This window comes from Mustelus asterias, chromosome 24, assembly GCF_964213995.1.
Source record: "Mustelus asterias chromosome 24, sMusAst1.hap1.1, whole genome shotgun sequence".
Taxonomy (NCBI): Eukaryota; Metazoa; Chordata; class Chondrichthyes; order Carcharhiniformes; family Triakidae; genus Mustelus; species Mustelus asterias.
The window spans coordinates 1,442,480-1,462,825 of record NC_135824.1 but is presented as its reverse complement, the minus strand read 5'-3'; the positions used below and the strand labels follow the sequence as shown (position 1 = coordinate 1,462,825).

The window sequence follows — 20,346 nt, the reverse complement described above, 5'->3', positions numbered from 1 at the left end:
AAGTGGGGATGTTCGTTGATGACTGCACAATGTTCAGCACTATTTGCAACACCTCAGGTACTAAAGCAGTTCATGTCCAAACGCAGCATGATCTGGACAATATCCAGGCTTAGGCTGATAAGTGACAAGTAACATTCATGCCACACAAGCGCCAGACAATGATCATCTCCAACAAGAAAGCATCTAACCATGGTCTCTTGACATTCAATGGCATTACCATCACTGAATCCCCACACTATTAACATCCTGGGGGTTACCATTGACCAGAAACTGAACTGGACTCGCCATATGAACACTGCGGTTACAAGAGCAGCTCAGAGATTGGGAATTCTGCAATTAGTAACTCAACTCCTCACTCCCCAAAACACTATCGCTTTGCCTGGTTGAATGCAGCCCCAACAGTCAAGAAGTTCGACCCATCCAGGAAAAACCAGCTCCACTTGATTGGCACCCCATCCTATCTACAACCTTCAACATTCACTCCATCCACCACCGATGCACAGTGACAGCCGTGTGTGCAGGATCCATGGCCCCTTGTTTCCTTGGAGGATGAGACTGGGGAGTTAAAAATGGCAGAGACACTAATCAGCATTTTGCCTTGGTTTCCAGAGTGGAGGACACTATCTTATAGATTACACTAAATAGATGAGAAAGCAAGTTGCAATGAGTTAGGTTAGGTTAGGTGAATGGGGCAAAACTCAAAGGTTCAGAATTTAATCTGAGGCACACACCTTCTCAATGTCACCTTTTAGTTCAAGTTTAAGTTAAATTGTGAAATCAAAAGGATTAAAATGTAACTCAAGCAGTTTGAAAAAAAACAGGCTGTAAAGTGCCTAGCCGGAAGATGAGATGCTGTTCTTCCAGTTTGCGTTGAACTTCACTGGAACATTGCAGCAGGCCAAGGACAGATATGTGGGCATGGGAGCAGGATTGTGTGTTAAAATGGCAAGCAACAGAAAGGTCAGACCGAAGACCAAAGGTGCTCAGCAAAGCGATCACCCAGTCTACGCTTGGTCTCTCCGATATAGAGGAGACCACATTGGGAGCAGCGAATGCAATAGACCAAATTGAAAGAGATGCCAGTGAAACGCTGCTTAACCTGGAATGAGTGTTTTGGACCTTGGATGGGAAGCATGGAAGAGGTAATGGGACAGGTGTTACACCTTCTGCCATTGCATGGGAAGGTGCCGTGGGTGACGGGAGAGGTGTTGAGTATAGTGGAGTGGATTAGGTTATCCCGGAGGGAACGGTCTCTGCGGAATGCTGACAGAGGGAGTGAAGGGAAGATGTGTTTGTTGGTGGCATCACGCTGGAGTTGGTGAAAATGGTGGAGGATTGTGCTTTGCATGCAGAGGCTGGTGGGGTGAAATGTGAGAACAAGGGGGACTTGTTCTGGGAGGGAGTGAGGGTCGTGGCGCGAGAGATGGACTGCATGCTGTGAGGGCCCTGTCGACAACTGTAGATGGGAATCCATGGTTGAGGAAAAAGGAAAGTGGTATCATCGGAAAAAATGTGACAGAGGAGCTGAGAGAAAGGGATGGAGATTTTATGAAATCTATTTGAAGGATCTCTGCTATTGGTAGAGAATTCTCTCAAATGTAAGAGCAGAATTCATGCTGGGCCCCCTTGATAGAAAGGGTGGCCGGTGGGGGGTGGGGGTGCAGCTGGGGGGGGGGGGGGGGGGAGGGTTCAGAGGAATTCAAGGTGAGATTCAGTCTCTGACACAAACATTTAAACAGAAACATGCTGTTTGTATCGGCGTTTGGAGGTTTAATGATTTCAGAAAAACTGACCTTCCACCATCAGGCACTTGTTGCCCAGCCATGATCTTAGTAAATAGTAAACTTGAGGGACCGAATAGCCTAACTCCTGCTTCGTTCCGATGTTCACAGTGCCACTCTTACCCCTAAGAAAAATTGAGTCGCAGGCCCTCTGCACCACCACAAGAGGGAGAAAGACTAACTCTAAAACATTAATCTCCTGTTTCCCCAACGACTCAAATTACTAATTCTTCTCCCTGTTTAAATATTGTCACGGGTCTCCTGTCTCTTTATCCCATTAGATTTATCCCCTGGGCATTCTTCATTCCTCGGATACTAACCTGACAATTGGAAAGTCCACCCGGGGCTCGGACGCTGAAATTCTCTTTTTAAACTTGTCCAGTATCCCCTCCTCTCCACTAAGGCCACCCACCCAATCCTTTCATCAAAGTGCCTCATCACCAACTTTCACCCTTCCTTCCCCTCAGTGTTCACACTCCTTTAATGTCTCTCGGAAGCAGCTGTAGAAAGTCTGGAATTACTGTTGCTGCTGCTGATTTTTACCATCTCAAACTGCTGGCACTTAAAGAACAAAACTGGCACCCATCTCACTGACAGCAGAGTCAGGAGAGGCGAGGGACCCTGTACCCCAGTGAGAGTCAGCACCTTCAGGAGAGGAGGGGACCCTGTATCCCAGAGAGAGTCAGCACCTTCAGGAGAGGAGGGGGCAAAGGTAAGGAACGCGGAACACATTTACCCCACTTGGGTAAACACACTGCAGTAAGCAATGACTTTAATAATGCACCAAAGCCAATCACAGGCCCCTAGACATCGATTGGCCCATTTAGTTCTGGTTGAACATTACGTTTCTGTCAGTGATGCTATTCAGAGACAAACCCCCTCAATGGGGAAGCAATGCCAATGGTTGCCATGGCAGCAGTCAGTTAGCAAGGAGGTGGCGAACTCAGAACCTTGGATGAACCTTTCAATAATTCTGTTGCTGGGGCAAATCTGTGCTGAGATCAGTCGGTCAGATGGAGAGTTCATGAATAATCAGTGTTGTGGCTCTGGATGTTCCTGCTGTCGTGTGACTACAGCCCCGACCCCTCCCCACAGAGAGACAGACTCACACACAGACACAGACAGACACACAGATATACGAAGGGTTTTGTTTGTTTTTCTGAGATTGCTGGGAAGAAATTGCAGAAAATGCATTTTGCAAAGGTTAAAGCTTCTGTTGATTCATCCTGATTTGGATCAGGTCAACGTATTTGACAGACTGGAGAAACAGAGGGCTTGGCAAACACAAACTCACAAAGGAACCATTGAAAGTTGATGCACAAATCTGAAAATTAAACCCACTTCTCATGAGAACCCTCAAACCTTTCAGCCCAAGCATCACTGAACTAAATCTCAACACAATTTAGCTGCCTTGGCCTCTCAATAACCCGGTCAAACTAAAATATATTAATCCTGATCGATTCTCAGCCTTTGCTTTAGTGAGTGAGTGAGTGACAGCGTGAGATTGAGTGTGTGCGTGAGAGTGAGGTTGAGTGCGAGTGTGATTGAGTGAGTGTGAGAGTGAGTGGAGGAGGGACAGTGGGAGAAAGACAGTATCGGTGGTGACAGGGAAGAGAATTCCAGATGAAATGCTTCTTCCCATCACACCTGAACCGCCTCTCTCAAATGTTAAGGTTGACCTCTCCTTGCTTTGGCCTCATTTCCAGAGGAAATCGTTTTTATTTTTGCTTCATCATCTCAAAGGGACCATTCTGAAGTGGTTTTCAGCCGTCTGACGCTAAATGTTCCTGTTGCGGATTAATTATTTCTAAAAGCTAAAAGGTCACTGTCTCTGAGACAAGCTCTGGCAGCCTCGTGTGAGACCTCATCTGACTGGAGTTGCTAAATGGTGAGGTTCAGTTTTTGCACTAACTGGAAATAAACTCTGTCTCTGAGCAGCCCCACTTACCCCATCCTGCAGCATCTGCACCGTCCATCTCACTGGCCCACGGGAGGGAGACATCGGCCCCTTGAGCCGCCGCCGCTGGCCATTCGGCCCCTCGAGCCGTTCCAAAAGCTAATGACCCTTCGAGAGAAAAAAATTCTCCTAATCTCCATCTCAAACGGTTGGCTTCCTATTCTTAAACTGCGCCCCTGGTTCAAGTCTTTCCCACACTTGGAAACATCTTCCCAATATTTATCCGGTCAAATCCCCTCAGAATCTTGTATCTTTCAATAAAATCATAACTTATTCTTCTAAACTCCAGTGGGCATAGGCCCAACCTGTTCAATCTTTCCTCGTACAATAACCCCTTTATCCCAGGAATGGGTCGAGTGAACCTTCTCTGAGCTGCTTCTGAGGTAATTCTTTATTTTCCAAATAAGGAAACTAAAACTGTACACACTATTCCAGATGTACAGCTGCAGTAAAACTTTCCAAATTTTATATTCCATTCCTACCATAGATTCAATCCCTTCATCCAACTCATTGATATAGATTGTAAATAGTTGAGGCACCAACACTGATCCCTGTGGAATTGGTTAGCAGCCATTTATCCCTCTCTGCGTTAGCTAACCAATCCTTTATATACCCCCGCCCCCTATTGTGTGTAATAGCCTTCAATGTAGCACCTTATTAAATACCTTCTGGAAATCCAGGTACCCCACTTCTACAGGTTCCCCTTTATCCACCTTGATTACTTCCTCAAAAAATTAAACATTTTCTTTTCACAAAATGATGTTGACTCTGATTGCATTAAGATTTTCCAAGTATCCTGCTAGAATCTTCTTAATAATGGATTCTAGCACTTTCCCTGTGACAGATGTTGGGTGAAAAGGTCTGTAGTTTTCTGCTTTTTGTCAATGTCACATTCGCTATTTTCCAATCCTTCCAGGATATAAGGAATTTTGGAAGATTATAACCAATGTATCTACCAAGCCTCGTCACCCACTTGTAAACATGACGGAGATGCAGAAAGAGTTTAACCACCCGAAGCCTCGTCTGGCCTCAATAACTGCAGCTAAGATTATTTGGAGAAAATGCCACATTAGTCAGATGATCTGTGTGTTAAATCTAGTTCCAATTAATTCATTCAGTACTAATTCCTACAGGGATTCCATAGCAAGAAACTCACTCAGACCATCTCGCACCATTCCTAAAGTTCAAAAGAACAAAACTGACACAAAATAGGATAGAAGGCCATTCAGCCCCTCAAAATTGCTCCTCTATTCAATTAAATCCTGGCTGATTTACCCACCTTGGCTCCACCTGCCTTTATATCCTTAATCAATAAAACAGTTGTTCTCTCAGTGAACCTCTTTATAAAAGGTCCGACTTGGTTTATCTGAAAGACTTCACACAGACTGAATACTTGACCATTGGAATGATGTTATGGACAGATTCAGTTTGTGCACAGCTTGTTCATTCAGCAGCAATAACCAATCAGTTTCTGGCAGAGACTCGAGCATTGGTCAGGTTGATTCTGTTTTTCAAATGACACCCTGGAATATTTTCACATCTACCGGAATTTAAAAGCAGGTTTTTGGATAATATTTCAGTGAATGGATGGTTTAACAACACACCCTTGTCAGAGCTAGATAAACATTAAGCTCAATTACATGCTCAACCTTCAGAGGTAAGGGTGCTGCCAACAGCCAGGCTGAGTGTAGAACAGGACAGTTAAATAATTACTCAAAGCTCTTCATGTGATATTGGCATCAATTTAGGGAACGTCAATTGTCCATGCATGCTTGCTCATAATGCCAGAACAGCCATTTACATTGACCCCAAGTTCCAGCAACACACATGGATTACTCCAGCAAGACCAGGGTTACACAAAGCTTTTTAAAATATACTATTTCACATAAATACAAGATACCTCTAGATGTGCACACAGAACAATGTAATATTCTCTCAGAAGGTAAATTCAGAGATTCATTCCCCACATCCGACAACAGAGAGATACATTTAAAAAGAAAGACTCTCGGTTCCCATCTTTACAGCTTTGAGAGTCCAATCAAAGCACAGCAATATGGCTCTGAATAACCCAAAAATTTATCTCAAAACCACCAACCAGCTACATTCCTCTATCATCACAGCACAGAAAGACCCAACTTTATTTATCTATTATTGGAGAAATGATTCTGGTGTATGGTATATCTCAGAGTTTCTCCTGTATTGATCAGTGACCTCACTGGACCGGACTGGAACAGCCATCACTGAATCTACTCAAAAAAATCATCAAAATGTCATTGATGAAGAGAGGAAGATAAGGCAATCAAAGAAACCTCTGCTATGATTGGCTGAAATCTTAACCAGTATCTGCCCTGAGTATAAATTTGTTTCCTGAACTTTGAACTAGGCACCAATTGTTAGATCAATAAATGCTTTAACTTCACACATTTCATACCCTTGAATGAACAATAGCCTCATTAAACTATCAACTGGTACTGAATGGGTGCCACCATACCCACCGCTTTGTAAATTCACCAAGCACAGATCGGATGATCTCTTCCACCTGAATTAAGCGGGAAATAACTCCAAACATTTCAAAACATTTACAGCTTAGCTGCTTTGTAGTGAAAGCCTTTGCACAGCAAACTCCACTTCCAATGAACCTGTGCCCACTTGTAATGTGACAATAATTGAATGTTACTAATGCGTGGCAGTGGTTCTGAGGACAATCTAGGGTTAAACAGTTCCATTCCTGATGTATTGAGGAAATGCAGCCTATTGGTTCTGTTACTGGATTTATAATCCAGAGAATTGAACTTAATGATGAGTTCAAAACCCTACCATAACGCAGAGGAATTTAAAATGCAGTTAATTCATTAAATCATATTGATAACAGTGATCATGAAAGACAAAATGACCTGGAACATCTCACGCCTGTACAAACCAGCTCTCTCTGGTGTTCTCTGTTCCACGTCCAACCCCTGGACTGAATGACAATGTGGAACTCGTATTGGTGTGAAAAAGTTGCTGCCCAAGAAGCAGAGTTTTACTGAAATTCCAGTGACAAATGGATGGATAGATTGGCTGACTGGCAGAAGGTAGAGAGTGGGGATAAAGGGATCTTTTTCAGGATGGCAGCCGGTGACTAGTGGTGTGCCTCAGGGGTCAGTGCTGGGACCACAACTTTTCACAATATACATTAACGATTTGGAGGAAGGAACTGAAGGCACTGTTGCTAAGTTTGCAGATGATACAAAGATGTGTAGAGGAACAGGTTGTATGGAGGAAGCAGGGGGACTGCAGAAGGACTTGGACAGGTTAGGAGAGTGGGCAAAGAAGTGGCAGATGGAATACAATGTGGAAAAGTGTGAGGTTATGCACTTTGGAAGGAAGAATGAAGGCATAGACTATTTTCTAAATGGGGAAATGCTTAAGAAATCAGAAGCACAAAGAAACTTGGGAATCCTTGTTCAAGATTCTCTTCAGGTTAACTTGCAGTTTTTGTCGGCAGTTAGGAAGGCAAATGCAATGTTAGCATTCATGTTGAGGGGGCTAGAATGCAAGAACAGGGATGTACTTCTGAGGCTGTATAAGGCTCTGGTCAGACCTCATTTGGAGTATTGTGAGCAGTTTTGGGCCCCGTATCTAAGGAAGAATGTGTTGGTCTTCGAAAGGGTCCAGAGGAGGTTCACAAGAATGATCCCTGGAATGAAGAGCTTGTTGTATGAGGTATGGTTGAGGAATCTGGGTCTGTACTCGTCAGAGTTTAGAAGGATGAGGGGGGATCTTATTGAAGCTTACAGGATACTGCGAGACCTGGATAGAGTGGACGTGGAGAGGATGTTTCCACTAGTAGGAAAAACTAGAACCAGAGGGCACAATCTCAGGCTAAAGGGACAATCCTTTAAAACAGAGATGAGGAGGAATTTCTTCAGCCAGAGGGTGGTGAATCTGTGGAACTCCTTGCCGCAGAAGGCTGTAGAGGCCAAGTCATTGAGTGTCTTTAAGACAGAGATAGATAGGTTCTTGATTAATAAGGGGATCGGGGTTATGGGGAAAAGGCAGGAGAATGGGGATGAGAAAAATATCAGCCATGATTGAACGGCGGAGCAGACTCGATGGGCCGAGTGGCCTAGTTCTGCTCCTATGTCTTATGGTCTAAATAAAAATGAGAGCTGGGATCCAATGGCACGCAGGAACACTCACATGTATGATGGGTAGGCAGTGATTCTGGAGTTTGCTATCTCACCTGAATTGGAAGGCTGCATTCTCAAATCTGACTCCTGAGACTTGAGGCACAATCGAGGTTAACACTCTAATGCAGTACTGAAGGAGTGCTGCACTGTCAGCGAGGCGACGTTGCACCAACACCCATCTGTCCTGTCAAGTGAACGTTCCAGATCAAAAGTAACAATGAGTATGGGCATCCCTGGTGTCCTGGGAAACATCCCTAAAAACTGATCACCTCACCGTTACCGCATTGGTGTTAGTGGGATCTTGCTCAGCACTCATTGGCTACTGTATTTCTTGCATTACAGCAGCGATGTAACAAAATACTTCCTGGTGCCAGAGTCACGGAAACGCGATACAAATAAAACTCTACATCTGCTTCAATCCGGATGAAAGTCTCACCTGGCAGTAACCACCTGGGAAATATACACAAAATAGGAGAAGTAGGCCATTCAGCCCTGTGAGTCTCTGTTACACCGTTCAATAGGATCACGGCTGATCAATTTGAGATTCATTCCCATCTACCCCCGATAATCTTACATTCCTTGCCAACAAGAATCTATCCACCCCTCACCTTGAAAATATTCAATGGCCCCTCCCCACCCTCCACTGCCTTCTGAGGCAGAGTTCCAAAGTCACACCATCCACAGAGAAAAACATTCTCCTCCTCCTCTGTCCTGCAAGGCCGACCCCTCATTTTAAAAACAGTGCCTTCCTCATTCTGAACTCATCCACAAGAGGAAATAACTGTTCCACGTCCAACTTGTTCATATCATTCAGGAGCTTACATACTCTGGGTGTAATGTATCAAGGGATGTTTACATCTAAATTACTTGCCTAAAACATGTAAGGAAAGCACATGACTGAAAGGAAAAAAGAGATTGCATTGTTTAATTTGATTTGGATAGGCTAAGTGAGTGGGCAAGGATCTGGCAGATGGAGTATAACGTTGGTAAGTGTGAGGTTATCCACTTTGGAAGGAATAATAGTAAAATGGACTATTATTTAAACAGTGAAAAATTACAACATGCTACTGTGCAGAGGGACCTGGGGGTCCTTGTGCATGAATCACAAAAACTCAGTTTGCAGGTGCAGCAGGTGATCAAAAAGGCAAATGGAATGTTGGCCTTTATCGCGAGAGGGATGGAGTATAAAAGCAGGGAGGTCATGCTGCAACTGTACAGGGTACTGGTGAGGCCGCACCTAGAGTACTGTGTACAATTTTGGTCCCCTTATTTAAGAAAGGATATATTAGCTTTGGAGGGGGTACAGAGAAGATTCACCAGGTTGATTCTGGAGATGAGGGGGTTAGCTTATGAGGAGAGATTGAGTAGACTGGGCCTGTACTCATTGGAGTTTAGAAGGTTGAGGGGAGATCTTATAGAGACATATAAGATAATGAAGGGGCTAGACAGGGTAGAAGCAGCGAGGTTATTTCCACTTACAATGGAAACAAGAACTAGGGGGCATAGCCTCAAAATACGGGGGAGTCAATTTAGAACAGAGTTGAGGAGGAACTTCTTCTCCCAGAGGGTAGTGAATCTTTGGAATTCTCTGCCCAATGAAGCAGTAGAGGCTACCTCGTTAAATGTGTTTAAGTCACAGACAGATAAGATTTTTAACCATTAAGGATTATGGGGAGCAGGCGGATAAGTGGAACTGAACCCACTATCAGATCAGCCATGATCTTATTGAATGGCAGAGCAGGTTTGAGGGGCTAGATGGCCTACTCCTGCTCCTATTTCTTATGTTCTTATGTTAACTAGCAACAAAGAAATAACCAATGGCAGGACATATAACTCTAATGAATAAAAATCCTTGTTATCAAAGAGTGAAAAATAAATCAGAATTTCTATTTGTAGACTGGATTGTGTATATACTGGTCAGAATGATGGAAACCTCTGAATTTCGTATGGACATACTGAACTTTTAAATAAGATGTGTTTTTAAAATGGACACAATGGATATACAAGCCAAAGGTGGCCGAGGATGTAAATTCTGAGTATTCAAGTTCAGTCACCATCTGAATTGCTCTGGTGTGGGCGTCACAAATGGTCTCAGACACATATATGAAAGAGCCATGCAACCATGAACTGCCATCTCCTGTGGAGATAATGGAAGCTGAGTATCATCTCAGAAGGAACTATATCCTGTAAATTATATCCTAGACTGATTTGTAGATTTTCAGTCTGTGGGAACATATATGAGAGACAGGGATAAAAGCCAGAAAAAACTTGGTCAGGGTGGATTAGTGCTGGATGTGTCAGAATATTGTACACACAAACCAAAACACCCCCCCTTTGCTCTGGCAGGTGAAGATACATGTCTCTCACTCTCAGAATGCTAAAGCAAGATACATCAGCAAAACCACAGCTGAAAAGGAAACAGGATAATTTCTCCACTGAACTTCAGGACCCCAGTATCTCCAAACGAACTTCAGCTGCTGAGGTCAGTGCTACAGGAATCAAGAATCTCAAAAGGCTGCAACATTTCACCATCTAATCCTTACTGACCAGTCAAAGACTGATTCATAAGATTTTTTTAAAAACCCAATTCTGGACTCACTTCATAATCTGCGTGAATGTATTTTACTATTTCCTTGCATTTAGTAGCGAATAAACTCTCTGGTTCTCTAACTCAAGAAAGCCTGGTTAAATTGGAACTGGTAACAGGCATCTGTAAGGGAAGGATCTGTTTTTAAGTAATCTTATTGCAACCAACAGAGTCGATTGATTAATAAGGGGATCTGGGGTTATGGGGAAAAGGCAGGAGAATGGGGGTGTCCCAATCTGGGGGTATTCCACTCGGAAATGAACACATTGGGGTTTGTGCTAAGATAGTTCCCACAGAGGGGATAGAGGGCAAGTCTGGAACACTGTATAAAAAAACGGTGGAAATGGGAACATTCCCAACAGGAAAAGCTAATTAAAAGATTGATAGGTCAAAACCACTGCAGAAGCTCCTAGAATTCTACAGTTTAACTATTGTGGGTTTACTTTAGTAGATTACAAGTCATCCTATAAAAACTTGAGTTCAGGAGAGCTTGCTGTACCCTTTGGGCGGCACGGTGCCACAGTGGTTAGCACTGCTGCCTCACAGCGCCAGGGACCTGGGTTCGATTCCCGGCTTGGGTCACTGTGTGTTTGGAGTTTGCACGTTCTCCCCATGTCTGCATGGGTTTCCTCCGGGTGCTCCGGTTTCCTCCCACAGTCCAAAAATGTGCGGGTTAGGTGGATTGGCCATGCTAAATTGCCCTTGATTGTCAGGAGGACTAGCTAGGGTAAATGCGTTGGGTTATGGGGATAGGGCCTGGGTGGGATTGTGGTCGGTGCAGACTCGATGGGTCAGGTGGCCTCCTCCTGCACTGTAGGATTCTATGATTCCACCTCAGTCTTCCAGTAACGCAAATCCCCATCGACAAACACATCTATCCACATAGGGCAATGGAAAGGTTCATTTCTAGAAGGTTCTGTATTTGCATTATGAAAATAAAAAGGTCCGTACATCAACATATCTGAATCAAGTCAATTTATGTTATTATTCGAAAGTTGGCTTTGGCTTTAGTATTTATATAAATTCATAGAAAATATTAAACATCTAACAAAATAAATAAACAGATCATCTAAATCATAATAGTTAATGATCATGTTTGAAAAGCTTTTTTTTTTAAAACATTTGCTCCTAGATTCACATATATATATATTTATATAATATTTATTTTCCTCAAACTTATAAACCAGGGTCAGTAGTGCTCGCTGAGGGGGGAGTGTTCCTTCAAAGAGATCTGAAAAATAAACAGAATACATTTCACTAAGTGTCGAGGTTTCCTTCATGTCTTGCGTTTCTTGGTGGCAGATTTGTTTTTGTGGGTTTCTCTGTGCAGGTGACGGGACGATCTCGGACTCAAACCGTTCCATGATAAACATACAGATACCCAGGACATTCCCAACACTGATAGGAAGCAGCTACACTGTTGGACCGAGAGTTTAAAAACATGGAACAATGTTCTGCAGCAGCTGATTCGGAGGGTCAAACACATTCTGGTTTTTCTCATCAGTCCAGCCAGGAAACTTTACACTAGAGCAAGATTACACAGCATCAATCCAGTGTAAAAACATTCAAAAACACAGAGCCAAGTAGGAACAAAGCTTTCCTACTTCCGCATTTCCATTGGGCTATCTCATTTGGCGTTGCCCCATTTTGAAGAAATTCAACGGAAAGCAGAACTTGTACAAATGGCAATGAGTCCGAAAGTATCCGGGGGCAGTTCATGGCCTGGTCACTGCTCAGGGGGACGGAGAGAGTGCAGCTTCTGGTCATCCAGACACTTCCAATATTTGAAGTTAGTTGTCAAGTACTGGACCAAGTTGGGCAGGTCAGCAAACACTGTAATCAAATTTTTAAAAAAGTGAAGACACACATCAAAGAATAGATTATTAGAAAGATTAAAGAGACTGGGGTTCTTTTCTCTAGTGAGAAGGCAGAGGGGTAATCAGTTAGAGGTCTTTAAAACCAGGGGACAGATAAAGATGTTTCCATTTGCAGGCAGCCCAAAACTCAGGGCTGGCAGTCAGTAATAGGTCCAGCAGATAACCAATAGGATAGTCACTAATAAATCCAGCAGATATTCAATCAGGTTGTCAGTAATAAATCCAGAAGATTCTGCAGAAAAGGCTTTATCCAGGGAATGGTTAGGGTTAGAATGTGGAACTCACTACCACAGGGAATAGCTGAAAATAACACAGATATGTTGAAGGGGATGCATGAAGGGATAGAGGGTTATAACGATCAAGTAACTTAAGGGAAGGGGAGACGTATGTGCAGCTTAAACACCAGCATGAACACACTGGGTGGAATGGCTTGCTTTTCCCTGTTATAAAATCAACATCACTCACATAGTATCTGCTCATTTATCTGTTATTGGTGGGATTTTGCTATGCACAAACTGACTGATAGGGTAGGTGAAGTGGACTGGGAGGATGTACACAGAGCACAGATACCGACACAGACTGTTTGCACCAAGTGATTTGGTTCTACGCTGTCTAACTCAGTGTAACAATAGACAGAAAGACAGCTTGTGCACAGGGTAACAGAGCAATTACTGGCCTCAAAAGGTACATCAGCAGAAACATCAGCCTACAACTGAGTTTAGGAGCGATATGGCTTGTGTCTCAGTACGGAATCCTCATTGTACAACAGACATCAGGTAAAGGGGACTAAAGCAGCTCCACTGAGACTATCCCCAATGGGTAAATGCATCATGCGATACGGCGGAGCTGTTTCAGTTATGGCCTTTGCAGAGGAAAGACAGACGGTAAAATAGGGAGAATGAAATAAGATGGCAAAATGTATTTGTGAAGGACTCAAAATATTGCAAAGAATAAAAATGGTGAAAGGAATGTCAGTGATGTAAGATAGTTTTAATGACAGTGCCACATTATCTTTTGAACAAAGGAAGATATTGACAGTTTTGGGAAACCGTTAGGGAAAAATCCAGAGACTTACCATCCCAAGCATCAAACATATCTGTTATAAAGTAATCAATGAAGGAGATTTGTGACTTGGGAATACTGCAGGTGTTCCTATCAAACACTGGCATCACCACAGGTAATCCCTGTCGCTTCTCCTCGTCCGTCTGTGAACAAGACAAAGATTAAAAACGCTCAACTAATCACAGTAATGTCTTACATACCAAATAACAGTGCAGCTATCGCGCGCTGTGCACCGGCCCCTTCAGTAGAATATGGTTTCTCCATCTCCAGCTTCCTGTACACAAGGTTTCAGACCTCAGTGCGGCTCAGCTCCCCTGCAGGGAGCGACAACATAGAAATATGACGTGCCAAAGTCTGGATCGACTATCCAACACCCTGGAATGCGATGGGTCGGCACGGGGCTGGAGTATGGGTCGGCACGGGGCTGGAGTATGGGTCGGCACGGGGCTGGAGTATGGGTCGGCACGGGGCTGGAGTATGGGTCGGCACGGGGCTGGAGTATGGGTCGGCACGGGGCTGGAGTATGGGTCGGCACGGGGCTGGAGTATGGGTCGGCACGGGGCTGGAGTATGGGTCGGCACGGGGCTGGAGTATGGGTCGGCACGGGGCTGGAGTATGGGTCGGCACGGGGCTGGAGTATGGGTCGGCACGGGGCTGGAGTATGGGTCGGCACGGGGCTGGAGTATGGGTCGGCACGGGGCTGGAGTATGGGTCGGCACGGGGCTGGAGTATGGGTCGGCACGGGGCTGGAGTATGGGTCGGCACGGGGCTGGAGTATGGGTCTGCCATCTTCATTTGCGAGCAAGAGAAATGTGGCCATTGCAGTTTTTATTTTAACAAATGAGAGGTTTGAAGAGCTCGGCTAGTCAGGTTTATGGGACAGCCCAGGTGCACAGTGCACTCAGTCAGGGGCCACAGGCTACTGGCCTCTCAATTCTGCTCTGCCCCTCATTACAAGTTACAATAGGGCGGCACGATGGCACAGTGGTTGGTACTGCCGCCTCACAGTACCAGGGACCCGGGTTCGATTCCCGCTTGGGTCACTGTGTGTGGAGTCTGCACATTCTCCCTGTGTCTGCGTGGGTTTCCTCCGGGTGCTCCGGTTTCCTCCCACAGTCCAAAGATGTGTGGGTTAGGTCCATTGGTCATGCTAAATTAGCCTCTGTGTCAGGGGGACTAGCAGGGTAAATACGTGGGGTTATGGGATAGGGTCTGGGTGGGATTGTGGTCAGTGCAGACTCAATGGGCCGAATGGCCTCCTTCTGCATGGTAGGATTCTATGATTCTAAGTTGACATGTTTGGCCAGGTTGGACAACAGGGGACAGGGGGTTTCCAGTTAAAGAAATTTCTCCAATCGAACTCCTAACCAAACAGAAAAGCACCAAAAGACTCTTTCAAAGACACACTGACTAATTACTAATGGATAAAGGTATTGGAAAAGGGTTAACAATCGCACACTTGGACTCCTGCGTCGAGAGTATTCAAAGGGCTGGATCCTGTGATTCAGATAGCTTTGTTTACCATGGTACTCGGTTTCAGATATATTTCAGATTTAGTTTGCAAAAGAACTGAAAACAGTGAAAAATCATTCAGTTTTTATCTGTATATCGCCTTTAACTTATGATGCCTCAAAGTATGTCAGGAGGTTAAAAACTCTGGTCAAACAGCAGGCTTTGGATTCCAGGTCTTTACGGGATGAGTTTAAGAGAATCAGGGGATTAGAAAGAAGCAGGGATGGGGGCAGGGGAGATACGGTCAGTGAGGGGGGAAGGGGTGGGGGTGCCCAGATAACGAGAGACGATATAAAAGAAACCAGTTGTAACTTTCACAAAACCTGCCGGTGGTATTCTCAATTTATTCTCAATTTGCTCCATTTCAGGATAATCAGCCCTGGAGGGCGGGGAGAGAAAATTAAAAATTCAGCTTCTCACCTGAGCAAAGTATTCTTCTGAAATACGGGCAGCCCACTCGATACAGAGCTCGAGGGGTCGGCAGGGATTGGAGATGTCCGCACATTTTATCAACATACGTTTGATGAGAATCCGGTTTTCAGGAGAGGTGAGGATGGTATTGCATGAATCTTCATTGGTGCCACCATTCTGCAATGAAAAGAGAGAAAGCACATTGTACAGCACTCAGCAAAAACACACAGCACTCAAACTGACAAGGACTAGACAGGTGGGAAGATTACTGTGGTTTACTTTTATATTCTAACAGACCATTGCTGGGTGCTAAAAGAGTAACTGCAATGGAAGCACAAGCAACAATATAAATCTGAATTTTCGATGTTAACGCCAAGTGAACAACTTGTACACTGTACCCTCGTCACCCACCTCCCTGACAGCAACTTACACACAGACAATGCCCGCACTGGGGTCTCAGTCAGCACATTCACTGTGCTATTTGACAGACAGGTTGTTACTGTAGAGATGCAAATCTCTCAGCCAGCTGGGGTGCAAGGAGAGGGGCTGGAAAAAACATAACCGGCTGACACACTCAGTGGCTTCTGAAACGTAGGGTTTGGCTTCTGTACTCCTGGCTTTGCAGAGAGTATTCCAGAACAAAGCCGGAACAACTAATTCATAACAGAGACGTGGACTGGGACAATAAACCACTGAGCACACAGCGTGCTCGGAGAAACTAACTCAACAACATGACCTGATCTTGAAATACAAATACACCAATCACTAAAGTTGCAGCACAGGTTAGCAAGGCCATAAAAATAATTAACTAAGAACTTGGTTTTATTCCTAGAGGGACAGAATTGAAAAATAGGAAGCTGCATTAAATCTGTATCGACCCTTGGTTAGATCACACTTATGTACTGAGTGTAGTTCTCCTCACTATACTATATGGAAAGGATATAGAGGTACTGGCGAGGGTGCGGAGAAGATTTACAAGGATGATATTGGAAATGCATGGTTTACATATCAGAAAAGAATCTTCAGGCTGGGTCTCTTTTCTCTTGAAAGGTCGAGGAGTGATCTGGAGTTCTTTAAATCAAAGAGAATGCGTCCTCTTGTGAAAAATCATAACTATAGGTCATCGATATAAGATAGTCACCAAAAACTCCAATAGTGGATTCGGAAGAAACTTCCTTACCCAATGAGTAGTGAATGTGTAGAATACACCACCACAGGGAGTGGTCGAAGCAAATAGGTTAGATGCATTTAAGGGGAAGCAGGACAAGATTAAAAGGCAGACGGTTAAGGTGATTTAGATGAGAAAAGATGAACGGAGGTTTGAATGGAGTATAAATACCAGCATGGACTGGTTGGGCCAAATGGCCTGTTTCTACCTCTAACTAACATCAAGTGGCCATCGCACACACATACATCATGGAACTTGTTCAGTGAAGTGTCCTATTTTTCACGGGCGAGATGACATTTGAAATAGTTTCACGGATGTTAGAATCAGACATTTTGCATAAAGCACAAAAGCAAAATACCGCAGATGTTGAAAATCTGAAATAAAACAGGAAATGCTGGAAATACTCAGCAGGTCGGGCAGCATCTCTGAAGAGTAAGGGAATTAATGTTAATGTTCATGAAAGGTCAACAACCCAAAACATTAACTCTGTTTCTCGCTCCGGATGCTGCCTGACCTGCTGAGTATTTCCTGTTTCTCGAATTTACTTTGCATGTACCAGTTAGTTACAGCATTCATACCAAGCACACCGCCCTGATTCTGGGAAAAACCAACAAGTGCCGATCGGCTGACTACTTTTCTTGAGATGAGCTCATCTATTGTGAATCTTTAAACTACTCGACAGACATGAGAGGAAATCCATAAGATATAGGGTCAGAATTAGACCATTCGGCCCATCGAGTCTGCTCCACCATTCAATCATGGCTGATAGGATTCTCATCCCCATAACCCTCGATCCCCTTATACATCAGGAACCTATCTATTTTGTGAAAGTCATTTTAACCCCGTCAACAGGTGTCATTATATTTCAGCCACTGGGAAGTGCTCAATTTTTGTGGACAAACCAATTAATTTTTTTTTGCCAGAATAAATGGTTTGAATTTCTTTGAAGTCAGGGGAGGGCAGACTGGAAATTCTGCATCAAATCAGAGAAATGAACTGGCCGAGTGCTAGCTGGTGGACTCTCTGCTGTTCAGAGGCTTCTCCAGGAGTTGTTTTTTGCATTTGATCTGTGTGTGTCTGGAAAAGTTCGAAGCACAGCAAAGGGTGGCCCCAAAATCCTTAGGCGACGCCCTCGTGGAAAAGTGAATGCAGCCAAAAGCAAGGGTGTCGGCCTCCTTGACTAGACTTGCGTTTTCTAGCTGCTGTCAGGAGTTGCGGAGCTTTGTTCTGAAATTACTGCAGTCGATGGAGATGGAAAATAATGTTTTCCCGTGCATTCATACAACTGCAAAGTTTACTAGGTTACTTCAGAGGACAAGTTAACCATATTGACCAGACCAGGTAAGGATGACGAGCTTCCTTCTTCTCAGAAGCTTTGTTTGAATAACCTATTAACTTGTTACATGATCACCTATGCTGTCAGTTAAGATACCCAACATCGTCTATTTAGAAATCTAAAAATCTAGTCTTTTAACCCACATTGGCGTGGGTTTCCTCCGGGTGCTCCGGTTTCCTCCCACAGTCCAAAGATGCATGGATTAGGTGGATTGGCCATGCTAAATTGCCCCTTAGTGTCAGGGGGACTAGCTAGGGTAAGTGCATGGGGTTACGGGGAATAGGGCCTGGGTGGGATTGTGGTCGGTGCAGACTCGATGGGCCAAATGGCCTAGGATTCTATGATTCTATAATTTATCAAAATAAATAGCTTTTGATCACAAACATTGGAATTTTATGACGTCCCCAAGTAGCAGATTCCTCACTGTGGTGTGAAAGCTACAAGCTGTTGATAACATTCTGCAGAGACCAGTGCTGGGCTAGAGCACCCTTTCATCAGGTTTAACCAAGACTGGTCTAAACTCAGCTGCAAACACACACAAATTACACCAATGCAAACTTCCTCCATTTGCTGTGGAAATTCAGAGCTGTATTGGAGAGACCCTGAACTGTTGTCATTTTTGTTTTTTGTTTGGGGGAGGGGTTTGTGGATTGAGGGGCGGGGGGGGTGGGACAAGTGAATAATCAAAAACTAACTAGCAAGACATTAAATTCCTGTATTTTGGAACATTGGCCGGAACTCTCCCACCCTGCCTGCCATGGAATCGGAGCGGGCGAGGGTCCGAGAACGGAAATCTCTGTTGACCTCGGGCGGGAATTTCTAGTCTCGTCCGAGCGATGCTGTAAAATTCCGTCCATTAAGTCAGGTTGATTGAGATGTGGCTCCCAGTTCCAGATAAAACTGAGCCACACATTAACCCAGACTGCAATTGTTTGGTGGTGACGGGGCTAATCGTACAGATCCTGCATCACCACACAGTATTCACACAACCCAGAACCAGCTCCACAAAGCTGAAGAACCATAACTGCTTGACCAGAGATAACCCTTTCCAGTGGCAGGACCTGATGAACACGTGCCCAAAGTATTTTGTTTCCAAGTTAACCCAATCAATGAAAGCTTTTTACTTGTAAAGTCTGATGGATGCATGGCTGGTTAGCATGGAACAATACACCCAATCCTCACTCTCTGCACAGAAATCCTTCATTTGTTTTTCGCCAGGAGCTGACTGGTTTTGAATGATTCCCAAAATCACTTCCAGGCATCCAAACAGCTTAAAATTACACAACTGCAAAAGTCCCCTCCCAGAATGAACTGCCACTGTCCCGATTGCGGAGGGCACTGTTCCGGTGATGGTGGAAGATTGCACATGTGGAGGATTTCGCAAATAATTAATTGTAGGTTTTCTCACTTCAATGTCACCTGGGAACTTTGAAAGTCCCAAATATCATCAGCGTAATCTCGACTGATACTGACCATGAAGATGCTGCCCGACAGCAAATCTGTTAGATACGTAGGTGACCTGTCACCTTATGCATCTGGATTCCCACACCTGTTCCTCCTTCATGTTATAGACACGCACACAGTTACACACACAGTTACAGACACACGCATACACGCAGGCACAGTTACAGAATGTCTCTCACTTCTTACCCCAGCACTGTGCTCCTCCAGTCCCGCCAAAGGCTTGTTGATGCTGTTTACAAATTTGTTGACGTGTTCAAAATGTTTTGTCATCTCTGTTGCAAGGACCATGTCGATAATAGCTTGTCGGAGTGTCCGGTATTCATTCCTGCCCAAAAATGTTCACTCTCAATTCAACAATAAATGTGCATATGTCACACCATTAATGTAAGGAAATGACCCAAGATGCATTATTAGACACTGAGCTACATGGAGGCAAGGACAGGTGACCAACAGATAGATTTTAATCAGCAGTGGAGGGACAGAGAGGATTAGGAACCGAACAAGCTCAGGCTAACGGCATGTTGAAGGGAGCAGGGCAGATTCTCGAGGGATCATAGAATCCCTACAGTGCAGGAGGAGGCCATTCAGCCCATTGAGTTGGCACTGACTCTCTGACAGAGTATCTTTCCCCTCTGCCCTATCCCTGTAACCCCAAACCTTTACCATAGCAAATCCATCTAACCTACACATCTTGCGACACTAAGGGGCAATCTAGCATGACCAATCCACCTAACTTACACATTTGGACTGTGGGAGGAAACTGGGACACCCAGAGGAAACCCATGCAGACATGGGGAGAACATGCAAACTCCACACAGACAGTGACCCAAGGCCAGAATCAAGCCCGGGTCCCTGGCGCTGTGAGGCAGCAGTGCTAACCACTGTGTCACTGTGCAAAGATTTTGGAGGGTTGTGGGGCTGGATGAGGTTACGGAGATAGGAAAGGCGAGATGATGGAAGAATTTGAACAGAATATTGAGAACTTTAACATTGAGGTGTTGGTGAACTGGGTGTGAATA

At 44.5% G+C, this 20,346-nt stretch overlaps 1 protein-coding gene across 1 annotated transcript in view; it reads right to left on the bottom strand.

Annotated features, from left to right (window-relative positions):
* Positions 1-11,456: 11,456 nt before the first annotated feature.
* pde8a (phosphodiesterase 8A) overlaps positions 11,457-20,346 on the bottom strand; it is a 120,529-nt gene continuing 111,639 nt past the window's right edge. The window contains exons 19-22 of the mRNA XM_078241125.1: positions 19,514-19,652; positions 15,369-15,536; positions 13,450-13,579; positions 11,457-12,330 (exon numbers count right to left, since the gene is read on the bottom strand). Of these exons, the coding sequence (XP_078097251.1) occupies positions 12,224-12,330; positions 13,450-13,579; positions 15,369-15,536; positions 19,514-19,652 (544 nt within the window). The 3' untranslated portion in view covers positions 11,457-12,223. The remainder of the gene's footprint in view (positions 12,331-13,449; positions 13,580-15,368; positions 15,537-19,513; positions 19,653-20,346) is intronic.